The sequence below is a fragment of the Pongo pygmaeus genome, chromosome 8, assembly GCF_028885625.2.
Source record: "Pongo pygmaeus isolate AG05252 chromosome 8, NHGRI_mPonPyg2-v2.0_pri, whole genome shotgun sequence".
Classification (NCBI taxonomy): Eukaryota; Metazoa; Chordata; class Mammalia; order Primates; family Hominidae; genus Pongo; species Pongo pygmaeus.
The window spans coordinates 74,567,119-74,580,276 of record NC_072381.2 but is presented as its reverse complement, the minus strand read 5'-3'; the positions used below and the strand labels follow the sequence as shown (position 1 = coordinate 74,580,276).

The 13,158-nt window shown below is 37.3% G+C and overlaps 1 protein-coding gene across 16 annotated transcripts in view; it reads right to left on the bottom strand.

The window, feature by feature from the left end:
• Nucleotides 1-13,158, bottom strand: part of HERC4 (HECT and RLD domain containing E3 ubiquitin protein ligase 4) — a 153,913-nt gene that overhangs the window by 95,825 nt on the left and 44,930 nt on the right. For all 16 annotated transcript variants that reach the window (XR_010127504.1, XM_054436715.2, XM_054436713.2 and 13 more), the window contains one exon: nt 8,721-8,851. Coding sequence is in view for 15 of the 16 variants with exons in the window: in XM_054436715.2 (XP_054292690.1) it covers nt 8,721-8,851 (131 nt within the window). In the remaining variant the exon portion in view is untranslated. The remainder of the gene's footprint in view (nt 1-8,720; nt 8,852-13,158) is intronic.

The following is a 13,158-nucleotide window of genomic DNA, read 5'->3' as shown; positions in this document are numbered from 1 at the left end:
CACGTGCCACCATGCCCAGCTAATTTTTGTATTTTTAGTAGAGACGGGGTTTCACCATGTTGGTCAGGATGGTCTCGATCTCTTGACCTCGTGATCTGCCCGCCTTGGCCTCCCAAAGTGCTGGGATTACAGGCTTGAACCACTGCACCCGGCCCAATAAGATGTCAAACTGATCAATACCAGATACCTACTTACATTTCCTGTTTAGGTCAAGTCCTTAGATCTCACTCAATAGTCGAAATTCTACCCCAGATCCAACAGTTACATGAATAAAACTGCTGAAAAGAACTGGTTTACAGAGCTAAGAGTAACTATTCAAATCATGTATTACAGAGCTAAGAATAACTATTCAAATCATGTACACTTTGGCTACTAAGAATTACAAAACTGGATAACATTAAATCATCTGTGATATTTCACAAAGGACTAATAAAGTATGTCACCCAAAGTGATTTAAATTCACCACCCTGTAGTATTAAGCATGCATATTCCCATCATAGCCAGATGGTGGTTGGGCTGTATATTATATTCCCCATACCTTAACTTTAGGTTTGGCCATATAGTTTGCTTTTGGTCAACGAGATTTCAGTGAATGTGATGCAAGCAGAAGGCTTGAAATGGAATGTACAGTTGAGTTTGCCTTCTTGTGCATTTGTCTCCATCAGAAGAATATGCACAGGCAGCCCACTGCTCCTCTGGTATAGTCCCAAGAACAAGATATGTAACAAAGCCACCCTAGCTGAAACACAGCCTGAGCAAAGTCACCCCAGTGAAGAGGCAGCCTGAAACAGAACTGCCCCAGTCAATCTCTAGCCTAAATAAAAGCTGCTCCAGATAGCCGAAGGCCTGGCTTTACTGAACCACAGAAAAAGAAATAAACATTTACTATTATATGTCACTGACATGTTGTTTGTGCACAAGAGACCAATACAGACATTATAAATTTTATGTAAATAAGTTTATTTATTTATTTTTTTGAGACAGAGTTTTCGCTCTGTTGCCCAGGCTGGAGTGCAGTGGTGCAACCTCAGCTCACTGCAACCTCTGCCTCCTGGGATCAAGCGATTCTCCTATCTCATCAGCTTCCCCAGAAGCTGGGATTACAGGTGCACACCACCACGCCTAGCTAATTTTTGTATTTTTAGTAGAGATGGGGTTTTTTTGCCATGTTGGCCAGGCTGGTCATGAACCCCTAACCTCAAGTGATCAGTCTGCCTCAGCCTCCCAAAGTGCTGGGATTACAGGCATGAGCCACCACACCTGGCCTATGTCAATAAGTTTAAAATTAGGCAAAATGAAAAAAATTCTTAGAAAAAAATTAACATTCACATAACTGACTCAAGAAATAATAAAAGCTATCTCATAGCCACTAAAGAAACTGAAGAATGTTTTTTAAATTCCAAAAAATAAAATGCCAGGCACAAATGGTTTTAATGACAAGTTGTGCCAACATTTCAAGCTGTTCTGTTACCAAAAATTAGAAAACAAAGGTACATTCCTCAATGTTATTTTATCAGACTAGAAAACCTTCATAATAAAACCTGGTGAAAAGAATAATAAGAAAAAAATTATAGATCAAGTTCACTGATAAACAGAAATATAAATAATAGTCAACAGAATATTCACAAATCAAACTGAGCACTAAACAAAAAGGATAATACTAGACCAAACTGAAGTTATTCCAGAAAAACAAAGCTGTTAACTGGAAAAAAAAATCCATCAATATGCCATGTTAACAGATTAAAGGAAAATCATAAATCATTTCAATAGATACAGAAAAAACAACATTAAAAACTTAACATCCATTCACAATAAAAAAAACTAAGAATTAAAGGGAAATTACTTAGTCTGATAGAGGTTATCTACAAAAATCTTAACAGCAAACATGATACTTAACTGTGAAATACTGAAAGTTTTCCCACAGAAAGAAAACATTATGTTACAGTAAACATTATAATGGTGTCCTAACCAGCACATTAAAACAATTATATAAACACGTTAAGTATAAATAATAGAAATAACAAAACAAAACTGAATTGACTCACAGATGGTATGACTATGTACATGAGTAAGTTATTAATAAGAGTTTAGCAAGGTGGTTGTATTTAAAATCAATATGTAAATATCAACTATTTCTACATGCCAGTGATTCCTCAGAAAGTGGAAATAAAAATATAATACCATTAAAGACGCACCTAGGAATGGAACTACGAAAAGATATACATGACCTCTATGATGAAAATTTTAAAACATTATAAGACATAAAAGAAGTTCGGATGTTGATTATTAGAAAAGTTAATATTACAAAGATAACAACTTTTCCCCAAATTAACCTAGAGATTCAATGCACTACCAATCAAAATCCCACAAGGCTTTTTTTATTTTTTATTTTTTGAGAGAACTTCACAGACCTATGCTAAAATTTATATGAAAGTAATAAAGGTCACCGTCAGCCAAAGCATTCTTTATTTTTATTTTTATTTTTTTTGAGATGGAGTTTCACTCTTGTTGCCCAGGCTGGAGTGCAATGGCGCGATCTTGGCTCACTGCAACCTCCGCCTCCCGGATTCAAGTGATTCTCCTGCCTCAGCCTCCCCAGTAGCTGGGATTACAGGCATGTGCCACCATGCCCGACTAATTTTGTATTTTTAGTAGAGACAGGGTTTCACCATGTTTGTCAGGCTGGTCTCAAACTCCCGACCTCAGGTGATCCACCCGCCTCGGCCTCCCAAAGTGCTGGGATTACAGGCATGAGCCACCGCGCCCGGTCCAGCCAAAGCATTCTTAAAGAACAGAAGAATAACAAGGAGTTACTTTACCCCAAATAGAAGAAGTTATTATGGTGTCTATACAGTGTTTAGTAGCACAGAGGCAGGCATATAGATTGAAAAATTAGAGATCACAGAAAGATATCCATGCACATATAACAGCTTATGGCAACAGTGACACCATACAGTAGAAGGGTGAAGAATTTTCAAAAATGGAGCTAGATGGGGATTCTTGGAAAATCGTGGAATAAGAAGCACCGAGAATCTGTTTCCCACCTGGACAACAATTACACTGACAGAATCTGTCTGACAGAACCATTCTGCAACTCTGGAGTCTATGCAAGGTTTGTTATTTCCAAGAGAAGAGTTGGATGGCACATTCTGGTTAATTTCAATTTCAGATCATAGCATGGTAGCAGTTACCTACTCCTTACTCCTGTGTAAGGCAGCCATGAACAGCTTCCAGAAGCAGCCTGTATGCAACTTGTAGAAGCCAGGGTGGGCAATAACGACTTTGTCTGTTTTAGGAACTGGTGCCCTGATCACTGATTGGTGCTTCTGATCACCAAGGTGCAGAAAGGCAGGCAATCACTGTTGTATACTCTCCCATTCTGGCTAAAGAGACTTCCAAGGAATTCAAAGGGCTGATGCCTTTCTCTTTTTTTCTTCCACTCTCCTTCCACCCCCACCTTTCATTTTTTTCTTTGTTTCTTTGGGGACCCAGGCATTTAAGGTCTAGAACATCAAAAAGCAACCACATTTACGGGTGAATTTAGAAAGTCACTGTGCATTAGCAGGGAAAGGTATAGGCTAAGAAAAGATCTGCAAAGACCTCATTTTTATACCTCAGGGTGACTCCTGACACAGAGAAAACCTACAATAATCAAAAACCAAAAATCAGCAAACTCTGGCAAAGGGGGAGAATCTGATTTTCAGTTACCATATTATTAGAGTTAAATGTCCAGTTTTCAAAAAACATCACAAGGCATACAAAGTAGTAGGAAAGAGTGGCCCATTCAAAGAAAATATAAGCCAACAATAGAAACTACCCCTGAGAAAGGTCAAATGGTAGACCTAAAAGACAAAGACTAAATCAAACATCCTAAAGATGCTCAAAGAACTACAGTAAGTCATGTAAAAAGAAAAAAAAATGTATGAACAAAATGGAAATATCAATCAAAAAGAAAAACTAAAACAAAATTCTGGAGTTGGAAAGTACAATACCTGAAATAAAAAATACACTAGAGAGATTTGAAAGCAGATTTCAGCAAGCAGAAGAAAAATCAGCAAATGTAAAGATAGGACAGTTGAAATTATTGAGTCTGTGGAACAGAAAATCTTAAAAAAAGTGCAGACAGCCTAGGGGAACCATAGGATACCATTAAGCAGACCAACATAAGCACTGTAGAATTCTCAGAAGAATAGAGCAAGAAAGAGATAATCTGAAGAAGTAATAGCCAGAAACTTCCCAAATATGGTGAAAGACATGAATCTAAACATCCACAAGCCCCAATGAATTCTACGCAGGATAAACTCAGAGACCAAAGACACACGGTTCAATCAAAATGCTGAAAGACAAAGAATCTTGAAAGCAGCATGAGAGAAGCAGGTTGTCATACACAAAGGATTCTCAATAAAATACTTAAAAACTGAATTCAGCAGCACACTAAAAGGGATACATACTATGACCACAACCAAGTGGGAGTTATTCCTGGAATGCAAGGATGGTTCAACATATGAAAATTAATATATGTAATCAATGTAATATATCAAATTAACAGATTGAAGGGGGAAAAGACACACACAATCATCTGAATTGATGCAGAAAAAGCACTTGCTTTTCCTGTAAGATCAGGAATAAGGATGCCTGCTTTCACCACTTCTATTCAACATAATCTTGGAAGTTCTAGCCAGAGCAATTTTGCAAGAATAAGAAATAAAACGCTGTGTGCAGTGGCTCATGCCTGTAATCCCAGCACTTTGGGAGGCCAAGGTGGGCAGATCACCAGAGGTCAGGAGTTCAAGACCAGCCTGACCAACATGGAGAAACCCCATCTCTACTAAAAATACAAAATTAGTCGGGTGTGGTGGCACATGCCTGTAATCCCAGCTACTCGGGAGGCTGAGGCAGGAGAATCACCTGAACCCAGGAGGCTCACCTGAACCCAGGAGGCGGAGGTTGCGGTGAGCCGAGATCGCACCATTGCACTCCAGCCTGGGCAACAAGAGCAAAACTCCATCTCAAATAAATAAATAAATAAAAGGCATTCATTCAAATTGGAAAGAAAAAAAAAATCTCTGTATGCAGATGATATGATCATATATGTAGAACACACTAAAGATTCCACACAAAAATTGTTAAAACTAATAAACTTTGCAAAGCAGGAGGATACAAAATCTACACACAAAAATTAGTTGAATTTCTATACATTAACAATGAACAATTTGGAAGGAAATAAAATTTTATTTAAAACCTATCATAAAGAATAAAACACTTAGGAATTAAGAAGAAGGCAAAAGATTTGTAAAATAAAACTAAAAAATACTGGTGAAAGAAATTAGAGACAAATAAATGGAAAGAAACAACATGGTCATGGACTGGAAGACAAATTGTTAAGATGTCAATGCTACCCAAAAGAATGTACAGACTTGGCCAGGTATGGTGGCTCATGCCTGTAATCCCAACACTTTGGGAGGCCGAGGAGGGCGGATCACCTGAGGTCGGGAGTTCGAGACCAGCCTGACCAACATGGAGAAACCCCATCTCTACTAAAAACACAAAATTAGTCGGGCGAGGTGGCACATGCCTGTAATCCCAGCCACTTGGGAGACTGAGGCAGGAGAATCGCTTGGTCCCGGGAGGCAGAGGTTGCAGTTAGCCAAGACCATGCCATTGCATTCCAGCCTGAGCAACAAGAGCAAAACTCTGTCTCAAAATAAATAAATAAATAAATAAAATTCAAATAGATCAAAGACCTAAATGTAAAAGGTAAAACTATAAAACTCTAAGAAGCAAACAGGGAAATGCTTCATGACATTGGATTTGGCAATGATTTCTTAGATATGACACCAAATGCATAGCCAACAAAAGAAAAAATAAACAAACTGGACTTTATACAATTTTAAAGCTTCATGCATCAAAAGACACTATCTATAGAATACAACCCACAGAATGAAAGAAAATATCTGCAAATATCTGATAAGGGATTAGTATCTAGAATATATAGACAACTCTGAAAACTCAACAACAACAAAACAACTGGATTCAAAAATGGGAAAAACACTTTAATTGACATTTCCCCTAAAGATGTACAAATGGTCAACAAGTATATAAAAATACGCTCAGCTCACTAATCATTGGGAAAATGCAAATCAAAACCACAGGAGATAACATGTTACACGTATTAAAATAGGTATTATTTAAAAAAAAAGAAAAAGGCAAAACGAGAAAATAACAGTGTTGGTGAGGATGTAGAGAAACTGAAACCCTGTACACTTTTGGTGGAAATATAAAACAGGGCAGTTACTATGAGAAACAGTATGGCAGTTCCTACAAAAATTAAAAACAGAATTGCCATATGAACCACCAATTCCACTTCTGGGTATATGCCCAAAAGAACTGAAAGTGGGGTCCTGAAGGGATGTTTTTATATTCATGTTCATAGCAACAATATTCACAATAAGCTAAAACACAAAAGTAACCCAAGTGTCCATCAAAAGATGAATGCACAAGCAAAATTAGCATATACACACAATGGAATGCTGTTCAGCCTTTTAAAGGGAGGAAATTCTGACATATGTAGAAGGAAATTCTACAACATGGGTGAATCTTTATGACACTATGCTAAGTGAAATAAGTCAGTCACCAAAAGACAAACACTGTAAGATTCTGCCTATATGAGATACCTACAGGAGTTAAATTCATAGAGACAGGAAGTAGAATGGTGGTTGCCACAAGAGGGTATGGAGAATAGGGAGTCATTGTTTAATGGGTATAGAGCTTCAGTTTTGCAAGATAAAAAGAATTCTAGAGATGAACGGTGATGATCGTTTCACAATATTAATGTACTTAATACCTTGCACTGTATACTTAAAAATAGTTAAGATGATAAATTTTGTTGTATTTCCCACGAAAACTTTTAATGGTGCTAGGGTAATTGACTATTTATATTTTTAAAAAGTTGATTCCTTACTTGAACATTATACTGTCCTCCACAAAATAAATCAACTTCAGATAACTTACAGACCTCCATGTAAAAGGCAACACTATGTTTCTGAAGATAACAGAGATGATTACTTTTATGCCTTCAGGTAGGAAAATATTTCTTAGGAAATGAATGGCACTATTAAGTAAAATATTAATAAATTCATCTACATTAATATCTAAAACTTCTGTTCATCAAAAGACAACAGAATGAAAATTACAAGATAAGGCAAAACATGGAAAGACATCTGTAAAACATATGCCCAATAAAGAACTTTTATCCCTGTATTGAGAAACATTATGAACTTGTATCTACACTATATAAATAACTACTATGAATCAATTTTTATATCCTGAGGAAATGTAAGTGGCCAATAAACATATGAAAAGGTACTCAAGTAAGTCATGGAAGTGTATATTCAAATTATGAAGTAATAATAAATATCCAAGAAATTAGCAAAAAGTCTGACAATACTAACTGGTGACAAGTACAAGAGCATCAGGAATTCTCATACACTGCTAATGGGGATATAAACTGGTAAAACCACATGGGAAATATGGTTTAACCTACAAAATTCAAATCAAGTGTCCTCTATAACCCAGTAATTCCACTCTGGGTGTATATGAAGGTTAACATATACCATATAATAAAAGTGCAAAGCAACATTATTCATAATTGCCAAAAACTGGCAACATGCAAATGTCCATCAGCAACAGAATGAGTATACTACAAATGTATAAAATTGAATAAAAAAATTAATGAGGCCTAATGATGCAGAACCATAACTACATAAAAATCATGAAAGTCTGATGTTAAGAGGAAAAAAAGAATCACCAAAGAATACTTACAGTGTGATTACATGCATTTGAAGCTAATAGTTGATAAAACTAAACTATTGTATAGCTATACATACAAGGTAGAAAAACATTAAGCAAGGTGATCAAAATTAAATTAAGTGGTCAAAAAAGGTACATTTTGCTACTTGGGAGTCGGCTCAATTTAATTCCCCCAAAGATGAAGCTCAACTCAAAGACTCTTCTATTTATTCCCAAGACCTAAGAATCAACAGATGAAGCTCAATGTCAAAGACTCTTCTGTTTACTCCCAAGAACTCAGAATAAGGAGAATTAGGAGTTTATTGGTTTAATTATACCAATCAAACTTCCGTCACATTAATTCTGTCTTAATTAACTGGTCGATCTCTTCACCCTTTAAGTAAAAAAGGTAAGCCTGGGCAACATAATGAGACCTTGTTGCTACTAAAAATTAAAAAAATAAAATTAGCTGGGCATGGTAGTGCATGCCTGTAGTCCCAGCTACTCAAGAGCCTGAGGCAAGAGGATCACTTGAGCCCAGGAGATTGAGGCTGCAATAAGCCATAATTGTGGCACTCCAGCCTGGGTGACAGAGCAAGACTCTTTCACTCCAAAAAGGAAAGAAAAGAAAAGAAAAAAAGGTGGAAAAGAGAAAGAAAGAAGCCTTTCGAGTGTGATATCAACTGCAATAAATATAATATTACATGTACACTATTAACATCTTGCCTCAGCTAAATCTGTTCAAGTAAAGATAAATAAAATAACAGTAAAAAAGATGTTTCTCCTGTTACTATGACTCCTCAGTGGCAAAATAGGTATTTGGGGGCAGAATGTGTTTCCTCAGATTATTAGGATCTCTGAAACAATTCAATAAGCAATCCCTAAACAACTGCAGTTTAGAGACCAAAATGCTCTTTTATATAACACCTTACCGTCCACAAGCAATCTGAGTGACAATGCTTCCCATAAGTTCAAAAACTTTCCTTGGGTTTATTTCATGACTGGTAGAATTATGGCCCAACTGACCATACCCTCCAGCTCCAAAAGTAAACACTCCACCTTCCTAAAAAAAGACAAAACCCCTTATCATTAGAAGGCATGATAAAAGAAAATAACTGATCTCCAGAAAAATAAGTCCAAATCTTTAACATAAACTCAGTTTTTTCTCTTCTAAGAACTGTCTTCACAATTTAACAGACAGACAGATGGCTCTTTCAAAGTAAAATGTCATAAAACTACGAGAATTCCAGGTAATGGTGTTTTCACCGTTATAAAATATTTAGACACTGAAGAGATACAAATAATTATTTATTTGCACTGCCTTTCATTATCATTATACTGTCTTGCTGAATTCCACATACATATATATAATTTCACAAAACCTAAATGTGGTATCATCTTCACTTTTCAAGGTAGTTACTGCCTTACATAAATGCGCTGCAAAAAGAGTACATGTAACCAGAGTGCATAAATAGAACAATTTTTATTTATTGATTTATTTTTTCAGACAGGGTCTTGCTCTATCACCCAGGCTTGAGTACCGTGGCATGATCACGGCTCACTGCAGCCTCAACCTCTTGAGCTCAGGTGATCCTCCCACCTCAGCCTCCTAAGTAGCTGGGAGTGCAGGCATGCACCACCACATCTGGCTAATTTTTTACTTTTTTGTAGAGATGGGGTTTTCCTGTATTGCCCAGGCTGGTCTCGAACTCCTGGACTCAAGCAATCCTCTTGCCTTGGCCTCCCGAAGTGCTGGGATTACAGGCATGAGCCACTGTGCGTGGCCTTATAGAAATTTTTAGCATACAGTTGCTATAATATACAGATGTCTTTTAAAAAACTCCTTATAAAAACATATAACTGAAGCAGGTGGATCACTTGAGGTCAAGAGTTTGAGACTAGCCTGGCCAACATGACGAAACTCTGTCTCTACTAAAAATACAAAAATTAGGGCCAGACGTGGTGGCTCACACCTGTAATCCCAGCACTTTGGGAGGCCAAGGCAGGTGGATCACGAGGTCAGGAGATCGAGACCATCCTGGCTAAAAAGGTGAAACTCCGTCGCTACTAAAAATGCAAAAAAATAACCAGGCATGGTGGCACAGACCTGGAGTCCCAGCTACTTGGGAGGCTGAGGCAGGAGAATTGCCTGAACCTGGGAGGCAGAGGTTGCAGTGAGCTGAGATCACGCCACTGCACTCCAGCCTGGACGACAGAAAAAGACTCCGTCTCAAAAAAAAAAAATTAGTTAGGCATAGTAGTGGGTGCCTGTAGTTCCATCTACTTTGGACGCTGAGGCAGAATCACTTGAACCCAGGAGGCACAGCTTGCCATGGGCCGAGATCATGCCACTGCAATCCAACCTGGGTGACAAAGCGAGACTCTGTCACAAAACAAACAAACAAAATATAACTAATTATATAACTAAACTATAACTAAATTAGAAGTTCTGTATGGAAAAAATCTGTGATAACACAATCACAATTAATATTCTTCAGTTCAACTGCTTTTCTTCATAACTGTAGCTATATATGCAACTTTATATCCTGCTTTCATCATTTAATAGCGTTACTACATACTGTTATATGAGAACATTCATTTTTCTTTTTTTATCACAGAAAATTTCAAGCAAATACACAAGGTAAAGAGAAAATATAGTAAATCACCATATAACCATCACTCAGTTTCAATAACCGGCAAAAGGTTGGTTATTTTGTTTCACTGGTGTCTCCCTTACCCTTTTGGGGGTATTTTCAAACAAAACAAAAAGAACTTGAGTACTTTAAAGCAAATTGTGGTCATCAAATCATTTCACCCACAAATGTGTATCTTCAACAGCATATATCTCTAACCGACAAAAGTATATAACCACCATACTATATCACATTCACAAAATCAATATTAATTTCTTAATATCAGCTAATAACTAGGCCATGTTTAAATCTTCCTGATTATTTTATTGCATCATGTCACAAAGCATATGTCTGCTTTGTTAGTGAAGTTAAAAATAAGTAAGCCGGGTGGAGCACGGTGGCTCATGCCTATAACCCCAGCACTTTGGGAGGCTGAGGTGGGCGGATAATTTGAGGTCAGGAGATCGAGGCCATCCTGGCCAACATGCTGACACTTGGTCTCTACTAAAAATACAAAAATTAGCCGGGCGTAGTGGTGTGTGCCTGTAATCCGAGCTACTCGGGAGGCTGAGGCAGGAGAATCACTTGAACCCAGGAGACAGAAGCCTGCAGTGAGCCAAGATCACACCACTGCACTCCAACCAGGGCAACACAGTGAGACTCCGTCTCAAAAAGAAAAAAATTATTTATATATATAACATATATTTTTATTATATATATATTTATTATATTTTTTAATTTTATATATATATAATAAAAATAAGTCAAAGTGTGTCAGCCTGATACATCCCCATTAGGTTTAATGGTCTTTGCCTAGATCCATTATTTCATCAGGGAGTGTAAAATGGTGATTTTTCTAGTTTTATTATTTTTCCTAGAGTTATGAGCTGGAATTCTTCTATAAATAACTTAACTCATTAACTATTAAATTACCTAAAATACAATTTGCAAATGAAAGGCAGAATACTTGATTCTTTCCCATTATTGACCAGTTAAAAAAAAAAATGAGTGTTGTCCTAGCAACTTCCAAAGGTAAGCAATAAGTTTTGCTTATATTGATTTGCAAGAAGAGAAGATCACTACAAAAATTCAGGGATTTTTTATAGATCTGATGTTTTCCATTTTTTGCAGTCATTACTTCTTCTCGATATCCAGCGAAAGCTCCTTCAAGTTATTCTTCTGACAGGACCGTAGTAATCTTTGCTTTTTTGTAACACAAAATGCCCAAAGGTATTCTTATACATATTTTTTGCCCTAGACATGGGATCGGACTCTTCTCTAAGAAGCCCTGGTTCCTTTTAGTGGAGAATCTACAACAATCAAGGGATTATCATTGTGTCCAGATTATACATGGTTCATTACTTCTAGGACCTTTCAGTAGTTATGGCAAAACAAAAACAAAAACAAAACAAAAAGCATATTCTTGGAGAAAAATAAATGAGTTCATACTAACACTTGCGATTCAAAGTAAAGATCACAAGGTTTTAACTTAATTCCTATAGTTTTATACCTATCTCTTTTCTCTCAAGCTGAAAATCATAGTTTATAATACAGTAAAATAACTACTTCTTTGCTTTCTCCTATTTATATGTAATATATTGGAAAAAAGATAATAGCAAATTTACTTCTAACAGTAAGACTACAGAATGCACACTTGTAATCCCAGCATTTTGGGGGACTGAGGTGGAGGCTCGCTTAAAACCAGGAGTACCAGATCAGCCTAGGCAGTAAAGCGAGACACCATCTCTACAAAATATAAAAAATAAAAAAATTAGCCAGGCACAGTGGCGCCCGTAGCTCCAGCTACTCAGGAGACTGAGGTGGGAGGACTGCTTAAGTCCAAGAATTTGGTCATAGCTTCAGTGCACTATGACTGTGCGCCACTGCACTCCAACTTGAGCAAGAGTGAGACCCCATCTCAGAAAAAAAAAAGTTACAGAATGCAGTTTAAGGGCCAGGCGCAGTGGCTCATGCCTATAATCCTAGCATTTTCCAAGGCGGACGGATTTCTTGAGGTCAGGAGTTCGAGATCAGCCTGGCCAACATGGTGAAACCCCATCTCTACTAAAAATACAGAAAATTAGCCGGGCATGGTGAAGCATGCCTGTAGTCCCAGGTACTCAGGAGGCTGAGGCAGGAGAATCACCTGAACCCAAGAGGTGGACGTTACAGTGGGCCAAGATCGCACCACTGTACTCCAGACTGGGTGACAGAGCAAGGCTCCGTCTCAAAAAAAAGAAAAGAAAAAGAATGCAATTTAAGATTTCTTTGTGGATTCAGTTTATCCTTAGTGTATCTCCCCCTAGTGATATACAGCAAAATGCTGTATTTCAAAATCACCGAAAATAATTATTTCTGGTGTAGTTGTGCCACTAACTTGTTAGTTTTCAATTTTTAAGGACTAATATTTATATAATTTTTTATATATTATATATATTTTTATTTATATAATTTATATATAATTTTTACATATATATATAAAACTTTGCTTTTTTTTTTGAGACAGAGTCTCGCTGTTGACCAGGCTGGAGTACAGCGGCACAGCCTCAGCTCACTGCAACCTCTACCTCCCAGGTTCAAGCGATTCTCCTGCCTCAGCCTCCTGAGTACCTGGGATTACAGGCGCCTGCCACCACGCCCGGCTAATTTTTTGTATTTTCAGTACAGACAGAGTTTCACCACGTTGGCCAGGACGGTCTCAAACTCCTGACCTCGTGATCTGCCTGCCTTGGCCTCC